This window comes from Trichoplusia ni, chromosome 26 (assembly GCF_003590095.1).
Source record: "Trichoplusia ni isolate ovarian cell line Hi5 chromosome 26, tn1, whole genome shotgun sequence".
Lineage (NCBI taxonomy): Eukaryota > Metazoa > Arthropoda > Insecta > Lepidoptera > Noctuidae > Trichoplusia > Trichoplusia ni.
Genome location: NC_039503.1, coordinates 193836 through 212106, shown reverse-complemented (window position 1 = coordinate 212106; position 18271 = coordinate 193836). Strand labels below are relative to the sequence as shown.

The following is an 18271-nucleotide window of genomic DNA, read 5'->3' as shown; positions in this document are numbered from 1 at the left end:
CTAAACGTTAAAGTTAAAATAATTTCCTCAACTGTAATTTAAAAGTTTGAACTAATCACAAGTAAAGAATTCAGCGGAAATAATACAACTAAAAATATGTTGTTCCAGATATACATGTAGGTAAAACAATATTAAGAGTTATTAAAAAAAATACACAGCTTCTGCTCAAACGACAACTGAACAGCAGAAACGAAACGTGCGTCAAAAATGAAATCGAAAATGTCCTTTGAAATGTGTAATTTGTCAATATTCAAAATATGAAGTAATTTATAACTATTTACAAGTTGATTGTTTCATATTTACTCGATAATAGTACCATATTATACACCAGTACATCTGTTTTGTTATTACGTGATATATTTTTTCTTTGAACCGGTGGAGGTTATGAAATGAGAACTTCTTTTTAATTTATTATATTTTCTGTAAACCCGTTGATTGGTTATGAAATACTAAGCGAACTGAAAGTATTACGTAAACATGTCGAGAATACTGCACAATCGCATAAGGTGAGTTGCACTCTTAACCTTCGTAACTGACCTATGACTTCTTACAATTTCTGTCGCCCTGGTACTTTCTGGATCGAATTATGTGACAAACTGTATCCGATATTGTAAAGTTTTCAATTAGTTGCTATATTTTTTAATAAACAAAACATACAACGCCTTTACACAACATTGTTATGAGACTCGACCTTGAAAATGACTGACCTGAAACATTTCTGCCAAAATAATATTGTGATGATAGGCATTGCTAAATTACATTGATTGATATATAACTAAAATATACGTTTTAGTTATACAGTAGGTGACTGTACCCTAAGTGATGAACATGTCTTATTAATAAAGTAATGAACTATTAGATTCTTATTTGATAGAACTCAAATACCTTTCCATAATAAAACATTAGAAGTATATTAAACCTCTTTATGCTTAACCACATTTCAGATCATCATTTAAAAAGTCACAATGGCCAATTGTAGACAAAAGGGCAGTTGCATTTTCCATTTGGACAGGCCGCAGTGTGCTGCTCCACAAACCTATAGACCCCAGTCATATACATCGGAGAAAGTATGGTATGCTGGTGGCCAGGGCTGTGCGAGGGGTGCTGAAGATCAGGTACCTCCTGCTTGGTGGAGCCGTGGGAGGCGGCATGACATTAAATAAGGTTGGTAAAAATAATTATTGAAAAAAAAAAGTTTTTTACTCACAACACCATCCAATCACAAACTAAGCAAAGTAAACATGCTTATGTGGTTCTAAATACATACATACAAAGATAAATAGCACCTAGACACAACAAATTATCATGCTCATCACACAAACTTTGGTCCTGGATGGGAATCAAACCCAGGCAAAGGCCAGTCAGTTAATTTAAATAAGGTAAACTAAAAAACAATAAAGGGACTTGGGAGTCAGATACCAAATGTCATCTAAATTTGCTCAGAATGCAATATTCCTAGTGTAAATTAATGCAATAAATACACTGTCATATTGAAAATAAATTAAATATTAGGAAATAATCCATTCAATGAATAGAAGTCACTTTTTACACTATCTGTGAAAAAAAATATCTCCAATCAAAGACTTAACCTAATCCTATAGTTAAGTTACCAGTTACTGGATTAAGTATAGAACAACAATAGAATCTTAAATTGAGCATGGAAGTCTCCACAAAACAAACTTCTTGGCAATAAGCCATATAGCAGGTCATTGTTTCTATAAAGTCAGTAAGACATTTAAATTGATTAACAAGTCATGATCTGTCCAAATAGAAATAGATTAATTATTAATTCAATAGTACTTAACAATTAACTATTGTATGTAACTGTCATGGGAATTTTGATGTATTGATTTGTAACATGCAAAGTATGCTTCAGCAGGTAGTAGGAAGAACTTAAAATCAATAAATTTAAAAGTAAATTATGGCTTTTCAATTCATTTTATTTTCTTTTTAAAATGTATGAACTTGAAATGAAAAGTGCTGTATGTCTTGATGGTTTAATTATAGAAGACATCTTTGGTACAATATTTTAAAACTCCAAGAAAACATGTAAATTACTTCCACTTACTCAGTTTTTTGTCTTCTTTTCCAGAAATACACAGAATGGAAGGATGGCTTACCGGACATGGGCTGGTTGAATGAACTGCTGCCTGACAATGAACAGTGGGACCGATTCACTACCACACTCATTGACGCCAAGGAGAGGATTGGAGACCAGCTGCAAATCGGTGAGTTACTTCAATAGACAACTAAGTCAGCCTACCATCACCTCTTGAAGTAGTACTGATGCAGTTGTGAAACATAGATGACTGTTTTCGTCGTGTCATACTCTGTCCTGCTTCCTCAATTGCAAAGTCTTACTCTAATTGGTTGTGGTAGGCTCTCAGGGCAGGAATGAGGAAGATGTGACTTAAAACAAGAACTAGTCTCATCTTGTACTTTAATATGATATTATATAGCAGGTGTAAATTAAATTTATCGTATTTGGATATCACTTGAGCATGATAATGAGACACCATAGCCAAGTCATGAATTCTCTAATACAAATAATCTTAATGTACAAAATGATTGCTTTTTTGGAAGTAGTCCAATAGGATGTTCCAAATAAAAATCGAATTAGTCCTTTGGGTAGATTTCAAGATCAAAAATCAATGTAACATCACTTGTTGGTTAATAGTGATTTTTTAGTTACTCCATATTATATACTAAAAATAAATAAATACGCGCCTGATTTTTTTCTAAATCTATCTGAAGGACTAATTTACAGTTTTAGTCTTTTACCCGATTCTCCATGAATTAAAATGTTACCAATTCAACACTTTACATTGTCCTCCTTGTTTCTCGTACCTGACATTATTCAACATTTCAAGTAGTCTCATAATGTCTCATGTTAATTTTATATTATATTATGTCGTAAAAACTTGAAGTTTAGTCCATTGTTAAGTGTGTATGTATTGTTAGTACTTTGCTCTTCTTATTTGTTTTGTATTGTCACCTCAAGTATTATAATAATATGTATTTGCTATTTAAATGTAGTTCGAAAATCTCTCAACCTTTCCTGGCTGCTCCCATTTATGTATTTCTGTAAATTATGCTCACAGTATACCTTAATTAGCACTTGTCTTGATACAAAGTAATTTGTAATAGCTACTATTATAACCAAAACATGTCCCTTTTCCTATCGTACTCCAAGTTAAGTTGATTCCCTGACTAGAACGGGCAGCATCTGTCGGTGACCGTATGTATATATATGTTAGGTGTCCCACTGACGCTGTCGGTGCACATAGATCCGCGGCTGCGCGAGGCGGGGCTGGCGCGCGCGGCCGAGCTGCGCGGCTGGCTGAGCCAGCGCTACGAGGACGCTGTGGCCGCCGCCGCCGCTAATAACGCCGCCAATATCGGTTTGTTTGCTAACCTTTTTGCTGTGGGTAACCCTGGGATAAATTACTACGAAATTGCATTTGTAAAGAGAGACCTATGCTCAGCAGTGGGTAGGATGACAAGAGCTTTGGATGTTTTTTTTATTATTTGGCCTGTCTTAAATCCCACTGCTGGGCAAAGACCTCCCCCTTTCTCTTTCAAACTTCTCTATCCTTTACGATTTCCGGCCACGTGCGTGAGCTTTGGATGATATATAAATATATTTTTTTATCTTAATTTATTTGCTGTTCTTTTTCCGTACAGAATATGCAAAATAAGTCCTGATGTTTTAATACAAATATTTTAAATACTTGCATATAATTATAAGTCTACCTGCAATCTTATCAGGTCTTCTTATCTCGATCTTATTTTAGAAAAAACAAATTGCAATAGATGTAACTTTTATTCTATTTTACCTGTCTATATAAAATTTTCTTTGACCTTTTGTCTAATTAACCTATAAATTAAATTTATTTGTAATGTATTTATGTGTTCTTATATAAATAGAATCAGTAGATTCTTGTGTTATTTTTTAGTTATCAGTAGTAGCCAGTTTAAGTGTGTTATATAGACGCTAAGTACTTTGAAGTCGTTAATCATCAAAATCATGACTAGAATTCATCAATTAAATAATTAACATTCAAAATTACTCTTCACTATGTCAAGCCCTTAATATGATAAGGAGGTTAAATTACTTCTCCACAATATGCGCATTTAACTTGGCACTACAAATCATTGTTATTTTACTCACACCCATTTTATTAGTTATTGGATTGTTCATTTGACTGGTGGTTTCTTCTGACACAAGTTCTGATGAATGCCACAGACGAGCCTCAGAAGATAGTGAACAACCTCCAGAGCCGGCCAGCGCCATCTCTCGCCAGGGGACCGAACGAGGATACTACTGCTTATGGTGAGCCATTTAGTTATAACTTTTGAGGAAATTATGTCTTGAACTTGGCTATCTGAACTGTCAAGCCAAGTTAATCAAGTGACTAGAGTGACGGTTTCGTGCCGCAATACAGCAGCTCCCTTCTGATGTTTTTAGTCTATATTTCACGCGCTGACATTTTGCTCCGAATCTTGAATAGGGTCGAATGTCACGTGATTTTTCGAATACATATTGTCTCATATTTCAGCTATTTCGATTTTAAAATTGTCAAAAAGTCTCGTGTGCAGAGAGGTTAATTTGTTTCCCGTATCAGTGTCTTAAGCATAGAAGCCTTAATGCAAAGAAAAAAACTTGCAACTAACACAGCGTTTAGCTGATTTTTCATTTCCTTATCCACTCCAAAAGTTTTTTGCCTCACAATTCTGACGAATTTGCGGATGTTCCCTTAGAAAAGCGTGTCCACGCATTACAAGAGGAAGTTCTAGCGCTTCAGGCTCGCTACCAGCGCGAGCTGCAGCGCCTGGAGCAGGAGAACAGAGAGCTGCGACAGCAGAACATGCTGCTGCGGCAGGGCCGGCAGCCTTCCACCAGGAAAATGAAGGTAGGGAGCTTGGCAGTAGTTAGATAGTTATAACGTGGTACGGGTGAAAATATCTGTCTGTCCTAGTGGTATGTGAAAGTGAACCAATAATGACACCTACATTGTGCCTGACGAAATAATAATATAAATTGTAATATGCCCCCAATTTAGTCAATATGAGTAATTTTGCTTTTGCCCAGTAGTGGGACACAGTGGTTGATTATATTATTGATTGAAAATTCATTCAATCGTTTGTTCTGGGTATATATTACTCATCAGCTTTTAACCGTCGCGTCGCGGATGTTAGCAGTCGGTTATCGCAGCAAAAAGTAGCCAGTGGCATTTCGGAAAATAAGCTTGTTTTCTTGGTTATGGCCTTAGTCTTAAAAAAAAACAATCGCCACACTTGAGATCAATTTCGTAAAAGATCTTACGTGTGGAATCTGATATTACTCAAAGCGGGGACACTTTACGAAATACGGTCGCTCGATCACAGGCCGCTAGTATTTATCGCTCATCGTGTTCCAATTTTCCTTCAAATGTCGCGAAGCTGAGGACAGGAATGGACGATATAACCACGTCGTCTATATGAGTGGAACGGCTCATCAAGTGGCTGACTGATATCTGTAACTGTACGCCAGTGGACTAGTGGTGTGATTGTTTGTCTGTTGCCGTAGCGCTCCCTGATCGACATGTACTCGGCGGTGCTGGACGAGCTGTCGGGCTGGGAGGCGGGCGACACGGACCGCCTGCCGCGCGTCGTGGTGGTGGGCGACCAGTCCGCCGGCAAGACCTCCGTGCTCGAGATGATCGCGCAGGCGCGCATCTTCCCGCGCGGCGCCGGCGAGATGTGCACCAGGTACACACACACACACACACATAAACGCATTCACTCATCCCCCACGAACTCATCCTTACTTATAAACAAACATGCTCGATCGTACCCACACTCCTCTCAGGAAGGCAAACACAAGTTCCCTTTCTTGATATATGGGAAGGGTAAATTCCCTATCTTGGGAAATGGGAAGAATCCTCATGAACACCCACCTCCTCTGGGGAGAGAGTGGGTAGTGTCAGGATCTAACTGACTATACCTGAACCGCCGCCGTATAACTTGTATCTTGCCCGGTGCGTGGCTATGCACAGCAATTCTTCATGAACAGCTGTATATTATGTGCATAACACAAATTAACACAATGTATTCTATTGCAGGGCTCCTGTGAAGGTGACCCTATCCGAGGGTCCGTACCATGTGGCCCAGTTCAGGGACTCCGCGCGGGAGTTTGATCTCAATAAGGAATCCGATTTGGCTGATCTCAGGAAGTGAGTGTTTATTCTACACTTCATATGGTTTCTAATTTGAATCACTTTGATAGCTTTTTCGTACAAAATTAATTGTTCTCAAAAACCACTACCAATACCACTTTGGAATATCCACAAAAATATCGTTACAGTTTCATTCGACGAACCACTTTATATAGCATCGACGACTAGTCGAGTGGCATGTTTTGTAAGTTTGCAACGTATCACTGGTTCGATCCCCAAATAGAACACGCACTACACACAACGTGATCTACAAACGCTTCTTCTGCGACCGGATATTTTTAAGCTTGTGACTTGAATGTCTTAGGTACTGCCTGGACACAAGGATTCAATTATTTGTTGCACGAGTCATATTTTTCCAAAAAAAGACAACTTCTTCTTTAAACAATCCTCAAAGAAGTGGCTCATGCCCATTCCTACGCATTTAAGCTATGCTTAAACTGTTCTATTTGTTATTTGTCAGGGAGGTGGAGTTGCGCATGCGCAACAGTGTGCGCGGCGGTCGTACAGTGTCCACTGACGTCATCAGCATGTCTGTGAAGGGCCCCGGCCTGCATCGTATGGTGCTAGTCGACCTGCCCGGAGTTATATCGGTGTGTATACGATCTGCAACTTTATTGCGCTAGGAATAGGGTGTATATTACTTTGTAAAAAGGATGTGAGGTCTGTGTCACTAAAACGTAAATTAATTTTAGAGTATAGTTTGTCTTATTGCACAATAGACGTTGACTGATCTACAAGCTTATAACCTGATTTTAAAACTAAACTAACCTATAAAATGTGACCTGAAGTTTCGTAAACTTAGTAATGGATTAAAATGCAACGACTAGATAGGAAATGTATTTTTTTTTTATGTAGCCTGCTTTAGATCCCACTGCTGGGCAAAGGCCTCCCCCTTACTCTTCCACACTTCTCTATTTTGTGCAAGTTCCGGCCACGTGCGCCCCGCGTATTTGACTAGATCGTCACATCACCTTCGTCGCGGACGGCCTCGTTGCCGATGTCCTCCCTCCGGCGTCCAGTGTGTGACGATTTTTGCCCAACGGTCAGGCTGCATTCGCGCGACGTGACCAGTCCACTCCCACTTTAGCCTGGCTGTTTTTTCCCCAACATCTGTTACTTGCGTTATGGAGCGCAGTGTGGTGTTTCTTACTCGGTCCGATAGTTTGACGCCAAGTATGCTGCGCTCCATCGCGCGTTGGCATAATTAACTTTATGTGTAACTTTTAGTATAATTAACTTTATTTAACTGTTTTAGACTCAAACAGTGGACATGGCGGCGGACACTCGCGACGCTATCAAGCAAATGACTAAGAATTACATGGACAACCCCAACGCCATCATACTCTGTATACAGGTAACGTAACACGTCCCTTACTCAATTTCATTTGGATAGATGTTCTATTTTGAGTTTGCAAATCAAGATATGACTGCACGATTAGCCGAGTGGTTGAGGTAACCACGCCAAGCCCACTGTGCGTGACGTGTCGTTCGTTCATACCGACCATAGTTCTTATTCTGGGTTTATTTGTGCTTGTGACTGATACACAATAATTATAGATCTTAGACCCGCAGTAAGTCGTATTAAAAAAAAACAGACTAATTTAAATTTTTTGGTTAATAAAGAATAACTTAACTGATATTATGTATAATGGTAATCAAGATAAAGTGTAAAATCATTTGACATAGTTGCTCGCATCATTTTAAGTTCGACAGCAGACTGATTTCGCTTCACCTTTACCATATACCAACCACTTCGTTATTTTGTTCAATAGATGTCGCTGTTACATACATTATTGATTTCCTTCAATTGGCTATACAGGATGGCTCAGTGGACGCGGAGCGTAGCAACGTGACGGACCTGGTGTCGTCGTGTGACCCGGGCGGCAAGCGGACCATCTTCGTGCTCACCAAGGTCGACCTGGCTGAGGAGAACCTCGCCAACCCCAACAGAGTGAGTGATATAGAGGGGGGGGGGAACAGGGGAGAATGTGGACCAGTGTTTTACAAGGAGCGACTGCCTATCTGACCTCCTCAACCCAGTTACCCGGGCAATACGATACCCCTTGGTTAGACTGGTTGTCAGACTTTCAAGCTTCTGACTACCTGTAACAACTGTCAAAGCCAGGACCCACAATTTAACGTGCCTTCCGAAACACGTAGGAATCCGTTATGACAGAGATGGTCACCCATCTACGAACCAACCGCGTCAAGCGTAACTTAACCTGTGATTGATTCACTTTTGCTGTTATAGCGGTTATAGCTTTCGTCCATGTTTCAAAAATCAACATATTCCCATTGGTTATAGATCCGGCGCATCCTGGAAGGCAAGTTGTTCCCTATGAAGGCGCTGGGCTACTACGCGGTGGTGACGGGCCGCTCGCGCAAGGACGACTCCATACAGAGCATCCGCGAGTACGAGGAGAGGTTTTTCAGGTCTTCCAAACTCTTCAAGTCAGTATATGTTACTTATTTATACTTTAATAGGGAATATTTTTGCTTCCGCTGTCCTAACTATAGTAAGGTCAACCAGACGAGGTAAAGAATGTAAACACATGTTCAGGGTTTCATAACATTTTTATTTGAATAAACTATTATAAAGTTCAACAAGTTTAAGGAATTTTGTGTTTAACCGAATAAGACAAAGCTTTTCCTGAATATATTATGTATTAGCTATTTCACTGTGTATCCTATATCAGCGGAAACCTCCAACTGCACTATCTGAAATTTAATCAAAATTGATCCTGTGAAGTGTGAAGTCGTAACAATGTTACACATTAACATTATTTTTGCTGGAAATCTATTTGTTGAACCAATTTACCATAAGTTGAAGGTTTATAATGTTTGGCACAGGGACGGGCTAGTGACGCCGTCGCAGGTGACGACCCGCAACCTGTCCCTGGCGGTGGCGGACTGCTTCTGGCGCATGGTGCGGGCCTCCGTGGAGCAGCAGGCAGACGCCTTCAAGGCCATGAGGTTCAACCTCGAGACCGAGTGGAAGAATACCTTCCCCAGGTATGTGGGGAATATCTAGCTGTTTTAACGCGTTTACGTTTAGATTTTTGTATGATGTGAAATAATTGGTGTTTTGTTCTATAACAAACGTTATCATCCAATTTGGCGTAGTTAACTGCACGGTTAGGGTGAAGCCGCGAAGTTTCTGTCGCGTAATTTCTGCTGCATTTGGTTCCATACAAAAACGCAGTTTGTACCACACAACGACGACGACGACTCATAAACTCAACCGACTTTCTGTTGGGGTTCTGTTCTGCTGTCGAAATATCAGCCTCTCACTATTGAGTGGGTTTACCCAGCTTCTTTTTCTGGTATCATCTTCTGAATATGCTTCATATCAGCGTCGTCTATGTCAAAACATGTCTTGCGTGAAATCCCCTACTCAAAACCTACCTAACGATCTCACCAGACAAAATCTTCTTTTTTTGATCCTTGTGGTCGGGAGTTTGATTTCAAATATTTATTCACATATCATAGGATAAATATTTGAATATCATTCATGGATTGATCAAATGCCTGTCCTACGCGGGGACACGTTGCGCTCAGTGTGTTTGTCATGGTGACCTGAACCACTCGCCTCTCCGTGCAGTCACCCTGGTTCTTGTTTTCAGTGTTGTTATGGATATCGATATCCGTAACCGAAACTATAGGATAATTTGAAATAATGTAATACGTAAAATATGTAACCGATGGGTCTGGGTCACGTCAGCTGCATGGACAGCGATGGTTGGGCCAAAGTCACCACACTATGGCCTCATTAACAGAGACGCGGGGCGTCGCGCGTTGCGACGAGCGGCGCGGCCCGCACTGATTCAAATGTATGGCGTTGTATACGTGCGTTTACGGAGAAGCGATTTAAGACGCGTTTGTTTGAAATTGAGCGTTCTTTGCGGCCGAGCCGGCGGCGGGCAACGACGCTTCCCTCGCGGTGGCGCACGCAGCGGCAATTCTCGATGAGGCTATGCCCGAGACGGAATCTGTCAGTCTTGTTTAGAAGAATTGCAGAAATAACGAGTTCCAATTTTTCGTCATTCATGCTGCAAGTTGCGACACGTATACTCCCATCTCTCGCCAACATGAAACTAGTCGATTTGATCGAGGTGAGCGTGCGCCGCCGCGTTGCCCGCCTCGGGCGCAGCGGCGGGCACCGCCACTCTTCCCGCCTCGCTTCTCTATAAACAACGTCGTATGTTGCTATACGTTTGTGTTTACGCGTGCGATGATGCGGCTTAGGAAGCGGTGGCCACGCGGGCTGGTTACACGAGGCTCAGAATAGAGAAGCGTGGAAGGATTTGGGGGAAGCCTTTGCCCAGCAGTGGGATATAGTGGCATAGATAAAATAGACCGTCCCCGATATTATATTTTACAATGAATATCCGTAACACCCCCGGTTGTTCCCGTGCGAGTAGACAGCGCGAGCTGGACCGCGACGAGCTGTTCGAGCGCGCGCGCGCGGAGCTGCTGGACCAGTCGGCCGAGCTGTCGGCCGTGGCGGCGCCCGCCTGGGAGCTGCGCCTGCAGGCCGCGCTGTGGGCCGCCGCCGCCGAGCGCGTGTTCGCCAGCATCTACCTGCCCGCCGCCGCCAACGCGCAGCAGGACGTCGGTATGTGCGCACACTACACACCGACCTACTGAACTACTCTTGCAGCAGGCAACAGTCTTCCCCCTCTCCCCGCCTCCCTCTCCCCCCTTGGCAGATCAGACTATAGAATACTAAGGTACTCTATTTCCCAACCTAAAAACTTAAACCTTATTAGGTAGTGTTAATTCAAGTATATATATATATATTTGTTGTTTAGTAGAGCAGCTAAAAGATATAGTTTTTGGTTCTAAGATTCAGACAATGTTATATCGTCGGAAACGAAGAGCAGAAACTCAAAATATAAAATAATATTATAAGCTTGTATTATGAGTAGTAACAACTCAACTAATATAACGGGAATATGATTCATTTTCGATAAGTGATATTATTTCGAGTTGCTACTTAAATAAATAGAAGCAACTTCATATTGTTAACACTTGAATACAAGTAATTATTCCTATAAAAATAATGGAAAAAAAGTTAGAGGCCTTTGCTCTGTACAAGAATATAACAAATTTAGGAAAAAGATCTCCCTCATGTTCCACCATCCCTATGACCTCAACTTCCCATCCTTTTCCATTCCTTGTAAAGAGTCGCTGCTCGTCCGCAATGTGAAGTTCTCGCCGGCGGAAGGTACGCCGGCCGCGACCATGTGGCTCGACCCCTACGATTATGATTCTAGTGAGATTGGCATCTTCATATACATAGATTGACTATCTAGTTCAAAGTTAGATTACTTTTTTCCTTTCGATAGTAACTTAGCTTTAATAACAATTAGGGTATTTGGCGAAAAAAAATATGTTTAGTTTTGTTAGTCAGCTTGCCCAAAAATAGTGAAAAAGTATTTTTCATTTTATTTAATAATATTTAAATTACTTACCCTTTATTTTACGGAAATCGTCTGACCCTACTAAACAGTTTTTTTTTTGTGAAATACCTTAAGAATTTCCTTTTTTGTAAGATAAATATTGACGAATATTACTATAGTACGTGATTTCCCGAAATGACTGTACTATCTTGCTACAATTTATCTTTGTTGTTGTAAGGAATTACGAATGTACATCTGTAGACATTATCGAATATCGCGAAACCTATTGCAATACTATTATACAAGTTTTTCAAACTGTGTCTAGACAAGTTCAACACGGCGGTGGACATCAAGCTCCGCGAGTGGGCCGAGTCGGAGCTCCCGCTGGCGTCCATCCGCGCGGGGCGGGAGGCGCTGCGCGAGGAGTTCTCCGAGCTCATGCGGCGCGGACACGACTCCGACCCCGTGTACGAGCCCGTCAAGCGGGAGGCCGTGGACGAGGCCCTGCGCAGGCATCAGTGGGAGGACCGCGCGCAGGATGTGAGTTCCCTAAACACGGCTAGCTGGTAACTGGACGACAATGCATTGCATTACGGCAAAATGAAGTCACGTTTCTGTCACATACGGTTTTTTTTTTAATTTGTACTTCAATCGCATTGTGACGGTTACACGCACTCTTTTTTTAGATAGAATCTTTTAATGTGACTTTCAACAAGGTTACTTTGAACGTTTAATCCTACCATGGAGGTGAAAGCACTGTTTTGTTAAACATTCGACACTGCTGAGGAGAGGGGATAGAAAGAGACAGAGCAACTGAATGCGTGGCATTCGAATTAATTTCCATGTTACCAAGTTTCACTTCTGAAGCGCCAAGGGGCTTTCCAAGAAATACTTACCATTCTGGTGGCGAAACATCCCTAGGGAAAAAGTTTCATTGACCCGTCTCAAAAATAAAACAACTGTCGAAGAACGCAGTAACTTTAAAATTAATTCAAAACTTTTTTTATACCCTCCTTGTAATTTTTTTTTCCTGTTAAAACATGACCGTGATACCCACAGGTCCTGCGAGTCCTGCAACTGAACGCGCTGCAGGACCGCAGCGTGTCGTCCCGCCAGGAGTGGGACGCCGCCGTCACGCTCATGGACGCCGCTATCAAGGAGCGGCTGGACATCACGCATCACGAGCTCAAGGAACTTACTGGTAAATTATAAGTGCTTTATACATATCTGTTATAATGTGGTGGTGTGTGTGTAAAGACTACTTAAATTCTTATATTAAATCCAAAAGTGTTAATATTTAATTTAAATAAACCAAAGCTTCAAAGTGACAAGACGGAGTGTCATAATCAACGCTAATTTAATTTAAAACCACACATCACCATCTAGTCTCACGCTAGGCAATGCTTGTATTATGAGTACAGATAATTATAGTCGTACAATACAGCAAATAGCCAATAGTATAACTTTAATTCTAGTGTCGTCCTTTAGAACTTTTGTTTATGTACTTTTGTGACTTTTTATTTTATTTTAGCCGTCTTAAGTTATCCAATAATAAAGCTAAATTAATATTAAACTTAGTAAATAAATTGATGATACATTGGTTTCGATTTATGAAAACCGCTAATATCTAAAAACTCAAACCCCCATCTTCTCTCTACCAGGTCCTGGCTTCAAAGAGCGCTGGCTGTACTGGCAGACCAGCTCTGAGGAGCAGGCGCGGCGCGGCGAGGTCCGCGCGGAGCTGGAGCGGCTCGGGGTCGCGCGCCCCGCGCTGGCGTACGACGAGGTCGTGGCCGTCAGGGACAACCTGCGCAGGCGGGGGATCGAGGTCGACAACGACTATATACGGGAGACCTGGAAACCTGTGTATCTCAAGTATGAAAATCAAAAATCATAAGATTTTATTTCAATTAGGCACTTTCAAAATGATACAATGTTGACTATAGTTGCACGGTTCCAAAGTGTCAGTGAGAAGAACCGGCAAGAAACTCCATAAGATAATCTTTTTAAAAATAGATACAGTACATTATACACAATTATGTTTTATGCAAGATCAGCGTAAAATATGTCTTTTGATATATCTCGTATGTGGCGCAGTGGGGGTGTTTGGGGATAGGGGGGATATTGGTGGTAGATTGTATTTAGTAAAGGGTGTTTCTGTCTAAGCTGACACAATAATGATGAGAAGATTGATTAACAGGCGATGAGTGTTTCAAGATTATCATTTTCGTCATAATCCTTGTGTCGTGAGAGATTTGGCAATTATTTAAGAAGTATTCATCGATCACGCAAACGCGTTTCCTACGCAGGGGTCAGGCGATAGATCCAAAATGTATGAGCTTAAAAACATAATCATTTGCCGCTTATAAAAGGTGTTAAACAGTGTCTAAGTAAAAAAACATGTTGCAATTTGAGACTTTCATAAACTTTAGCAAATATCATGGCTTAAATATTGATGATTTCAAACGTATTTCCAGAAACTTCCTTCAGCGCGCACAAACCCGAGCTCGGGACTGCCGGAAGAGTTTCTACCTGTATAGTCAACAAAATGGAAATGGGGTAAGTTGTAATCAAGTGGCAACAATAACTCGTAGTATTTTATGTAAGGAGCTTTCGAGATTTATTTATTGACTTAAGTACCTTTTTTCTCCTGAAATACTCGCAGATCTTGTCTGCCCGAGGGCAGGTGGGCTTTCGCTAATCGCTTCCCGGTTTTACTGCCGAAGTACGCGCTTTCTTAGTCAGAAACCGCAAAGACTTTCCAGTGCAACACTGGCTTACTACATAATTACTTGATAATTCTACTCAATTTCCGTAAACGTAGTTCGTTACTTTTATAGAAATTTCGCCAGATGCATTCTTAATTTATAATTATTTTATAACTCGGTTTACTTGCCTTTATCGTCCGCTGCCGCGTCCATTCATTTTTAAGGACTGTAAAGGTCATAGCCTACTTACACGACTCTGCAAAAAGAGTATAATTCAAATATGGGTTTTAAATAGTGCTCTTTAGATAATTTTTACATTGGCGTCATAAATTAGCAGATATCTGTCAGCGAGCTTACCGCCGCCGCGCCGTCGCGACAGAATGCTCGTTAGTTGACGCCTCGCTATCCGCATCGCGCCCGCTTCCGCGCCGCGCCCTCGCCGTCACTGCTCAGAATCAAGACATTGTAAAAAATACGACTTGCTTCACTTATAACCGATCGCGAAATATGTCTATCGCGAAAAGCGAGAACGGTCGACGGATGGACAGCTGGCCGTCTGCTAGCTGTCGCCGCGTGGACTACGATTCGTCTTAGTTTAGGGCGGTATTGGGTGGGAGCGGTGTTGGAGCAGAGTCGTTTAAGTGTGCTATGACCTTAATGTGTCCAAAATTTAGCCCGCAGGATCTATTTAAAATTAGGGATCACCTTGATCCTAGTTCTTAAGTATGTTTTGATGGTGGTATTCCGTATCGCAGAAGGAGTGCTGCGAGGTGGTGATGTTCTGGCGCGTGCAGCAGACGCTGCGTACGACGGCCAACGCACTGCGACAGCAGATAGGGAACCGCGAGGCCGCCCGCCTCGACCGCGAGCTGCGGGAGGTGCTGGACGAGGTAAACACTACACCGGCCCACTGCTGGGCACAGCAGATAGGGAACCGCGAGGCCGCCCGCCTCGACCGCGAGCTGCGGGAGGTGCTGGACGAGGTAAACACTACACCGGCCCACTGCTGGGCACAGCAGATAGGGAACCGCCCTTCACTGATGGGCAGAGTCTTCTTCCCGCACAGGGTATTTTTTAGCCTTGACCACCACGCCAGCTTACTGCGGGTTGGCCATTTCAGATTGTAATCCATTTTTCTTCGAGATATTTTCCTTCACCGTTTGTCAGTGATGTCTTTTAATAAAGAAAGTCACATTGGTCCTGCGCCTGCGTTGGGATTGAAACTGCACCTCGTTCAGAAAAAACCATAAGGCCACCGTGATACTTGACGAGTAAACCACACAAACACACATACACATTTTAAACTATGATTTTTTTAGACAGTTTTATATCAATCTTTGTTTGCTCCTTATAATAATATATGGAGACCAGCACATTTAAAACGGTATGTCTGGGACATTCTGTCTGATTCCTACCTACAGGCGACAATAAACGTCTTGAAGAAAGTATTATTGAAGTTGTGCAAGATAGTGGTGGCTTTTCAGATATCTTGTCTCGCAATCTTGAATTTATCAAGGTAACAGTATTTCTTTTATAATAGAAACTTAGAGAACAACTGAGTTCGAATAAACATTGATGAAGCACCCTTGACGCCATTTTTATGGGACCAAATGGCAGGTATTTCACGATAAAAAAAGAATCAACAAACTCGTTTTTTCCACTCCAAACAAACTCAGTCAGATCCAGACAAACAGAATAGAAATGTAGAATGAAAACTCTTTTTTCAATTCGGTTAAAATTAATTTAATTCCTTTCATAACTTTCAGATGGCAGCCGACCCTGAACTTAAAAAGAAGCTACTGTCTGGCAGACGAGTGGAATTAGCAGAAGAACTGAGTGAGTCGAATATCTATTTTACTCTACTAGTAATCAATTTTGTGTCCCACTACTGGGCAATGGACCCCACCCTCTCTTATCTGTTCACATAAAATCTTCATCAGCTTTACCACCAGCTATGGCTCAATTTTACGTGTGTGTCAAGAAATTTAACTAATTTTCTAATATATAAAATTCCCGTGTCACGATGTTAGTTACCGTACTCCTCCGAAACCGTTAAGGGATTTTTAAGAAATTTTTTATACATATTGGGTAGGTCTGAGAATAGAACAACATCTATTTTTCATACCCCTTAATAAATAATAAGGGTTGCTCACAATAAGAATTATTTTTTTTATTTTTTGGACGAAATTTTTTGTTTTTATTTTTTTATAATGTGGCATTAAGAAATACATACAACTACTAATAAATCAATTGGCAAAACAACGTTTGCTGGGTCAGCTAGTATTCCTATAAAAGTGTATAATCTTCCTGCCAGCATACAAGTTTTGAATTCAATGACTGTATAAATAATTATAGTAAAGATACTTTTTACTCATTACTCCATTGCCTTAAACAGTTGATAAATATAAACTATTCTGTTGTAGATTTTTATACAAACACATGTCATATTAATTAAATGAACGACTGATATATTAGTGGTATATCATCATAGATTCAAGATTTAATTAGATTGGTTTTTTGACAAAAAAGATTATATTTTTAAGGAACAAAACAAGATATACCTTTTACACACCTAACTCAGGCTGTGGGTCAAATACCATATCCGGGGATGTACAATCGTTTTATCTTCACTTATAAAAGTTTTGAATTTCTTCCACAGAACGAGTGAGACAAGTCCAAGAGAGATTAGAAGAGTTCATAGAGGCGCTTAATAAAGAGAAATAATCGATAGCTTGTAAATTGTAGTTATTACGTATGTACTGTATACACAGGGGGCGCTGGCGTCAATGCGGCGTCCGTTCAGCGTTGTTGTAATTTATTATTGTGTAAATGTTGACGCGTCATAGATTTATGTAGGTTGAGAAATGTTAGTAAGTAAAGCTTGCGAGATTAAACTTTAGGAGCTCGTGGCTAAGCTAGAACTGCATAAGTGAATCGATCACAGGATAAGCTACGTTAGACGCGGTTGGTCCGTAGATGGGTGGCCATCTTTGTCATAATGAGTTCCTCCACGTTTCGGAAGGCACGTTAAATTGTGAGTCCCGGCTGTTATTCATACATCTTGACAGACGTTACAGGTAGTCAGAAGCTTGAAAGTCTGACACCTATTCTAACTAAGGAGTAACTTGTTGCCCAGGTAACTGAGTTGAGGTCAGATAGGCAGTCGCTACTTGTAAAACACTGGTACTTAGCTGTATCCAGTTAGATCGGAAGCCAAGCCCAACACAGTTGGGAAAAGGCTAGGCCGATGATGACTTATTTTAGTGTACAACCTTATGTCTTAGACGTAACTAGATACACCTTTGAAAAATTCTCAGGTGTGCTGGTTCCCTGACGATGTTTTTGTTTTAAACTTTAGTTATAATTTAAAACGCTTATTAATTTAAAAATATAGGTGCGTGCAATCGACTCTTTTACCTTTGGCTTTCAGATTATTTATAATTAACGCTTTCATGGAATAGATGGCGCTGTGCGTAAAATGAGTTGAATCCACTGTACCAAGCAACAAAAGTCGCTGATGTAAAATGGTTATCGTTATGAGTTTCGTGGTACAGGAAAGTTTAGTCTCGTTCGCTTTGCTTAATCTTTAATTATGGGATTCTTTACCGTAAATATTTATCCAGTATTCATTAATAGAAAACTATTTTCTATTCTCTTAAGATTAGTGGTAAAAAGAAATGTTTGGTATTGGGCAATTTAAAGAATGCATTGGTTAATTTCGTCAGTTGGTTTATTGATTCAAGTTTAGCTGAAAATCCAGTCAAGTTTAAAAAAAATGACTAATAAATATGATGATTTTAAGGGTTGCGTTTTTGAGTTTTTAACGGAATTCAGTTTTAAATATAATTATAAACTAAATTCTGAAACGAACGAACTATTAAGCACTCATTTAATTTCCTGATAGGACGATATTTATCAAATTACTCTATCTTTAACTCTTACT

General features: G+C 40.6%; 1 protein-coding gene across 5 annotated transcripts; it reads left to right on the top strand.

Moving 5' to 3' along the window:
• The first annotated feature begins 160 nt into the window (after nt 1-160).
• Nucleotides 161-17267, top strand: LOC113505491 (dynamin-like 120 kDa protein, mitochondrial). Of its 5 annotated transcripts, none has more exons than XM_026888224.1 (22): nt 161-506; nt 945-1164; nt 2093-2228; nt 3258-3401; nt 4247-4333; nt 4762-4913; nt 5570-5751; nt 6105-6215; nt 6679-6808; nt 7474-7572; nt 8038-8169; nt 8524-8669; nt 9069-9230; nt 10640-10833; nt 11946-12160; nt 12680-12821; nt 13282-13495; nt 14098-14179; nt 15084-15161; nt 15255-15311; nt 16095-16164; nt 16988-17267. In XM_026888224.1, exons 1-22 carry the CDS (start codon nt 478-480, stop codon nt 17050-17052), a joined length of 2847 nt encoding a protein of 948 aa, XP_026744025.1. In that variant the 5' UTR covers nt 161-477; the 3' UTR covers nt 17053-17267. The 5 variants fall into 5 exon arrangements, with proteins under 5 accessions (XP_026744025.1, XP_026744022.1, XP_026744024.1 ...); XM_026888221.1 differs by having other exon boundaries at nt 163-506; nt 4229-4333; XM_026888225.1 differs by having other exon boundaries at nt 166-506; nt 3288-3401; nt 4229-4333.
• The last annotated feature ends 1004 nt before the right edge of the window (nt 17268-18271 follow it).

Coding starts and splice junctions, on each gene's coding strand:
- LOC113505491 (XM_026888221.1), top strand. CDS start 478: ATGTCGAGAATACTGCACAATCGCATAAG. Junction 8,670..9,068: donor AGGTCTTCCAAACTCTTCAA/GTCAGTATATGT, acceptor TGTTTGGCACAG/GGACGGGCTAGTGACGCCGT. Junction 16,165..16,987: donor GGAATTAGCAGAAGAACTGA/GTGAGTCGAATA, acceptor TTTCTTCCACAG/AACGAGTGAGACAAGTCCAA.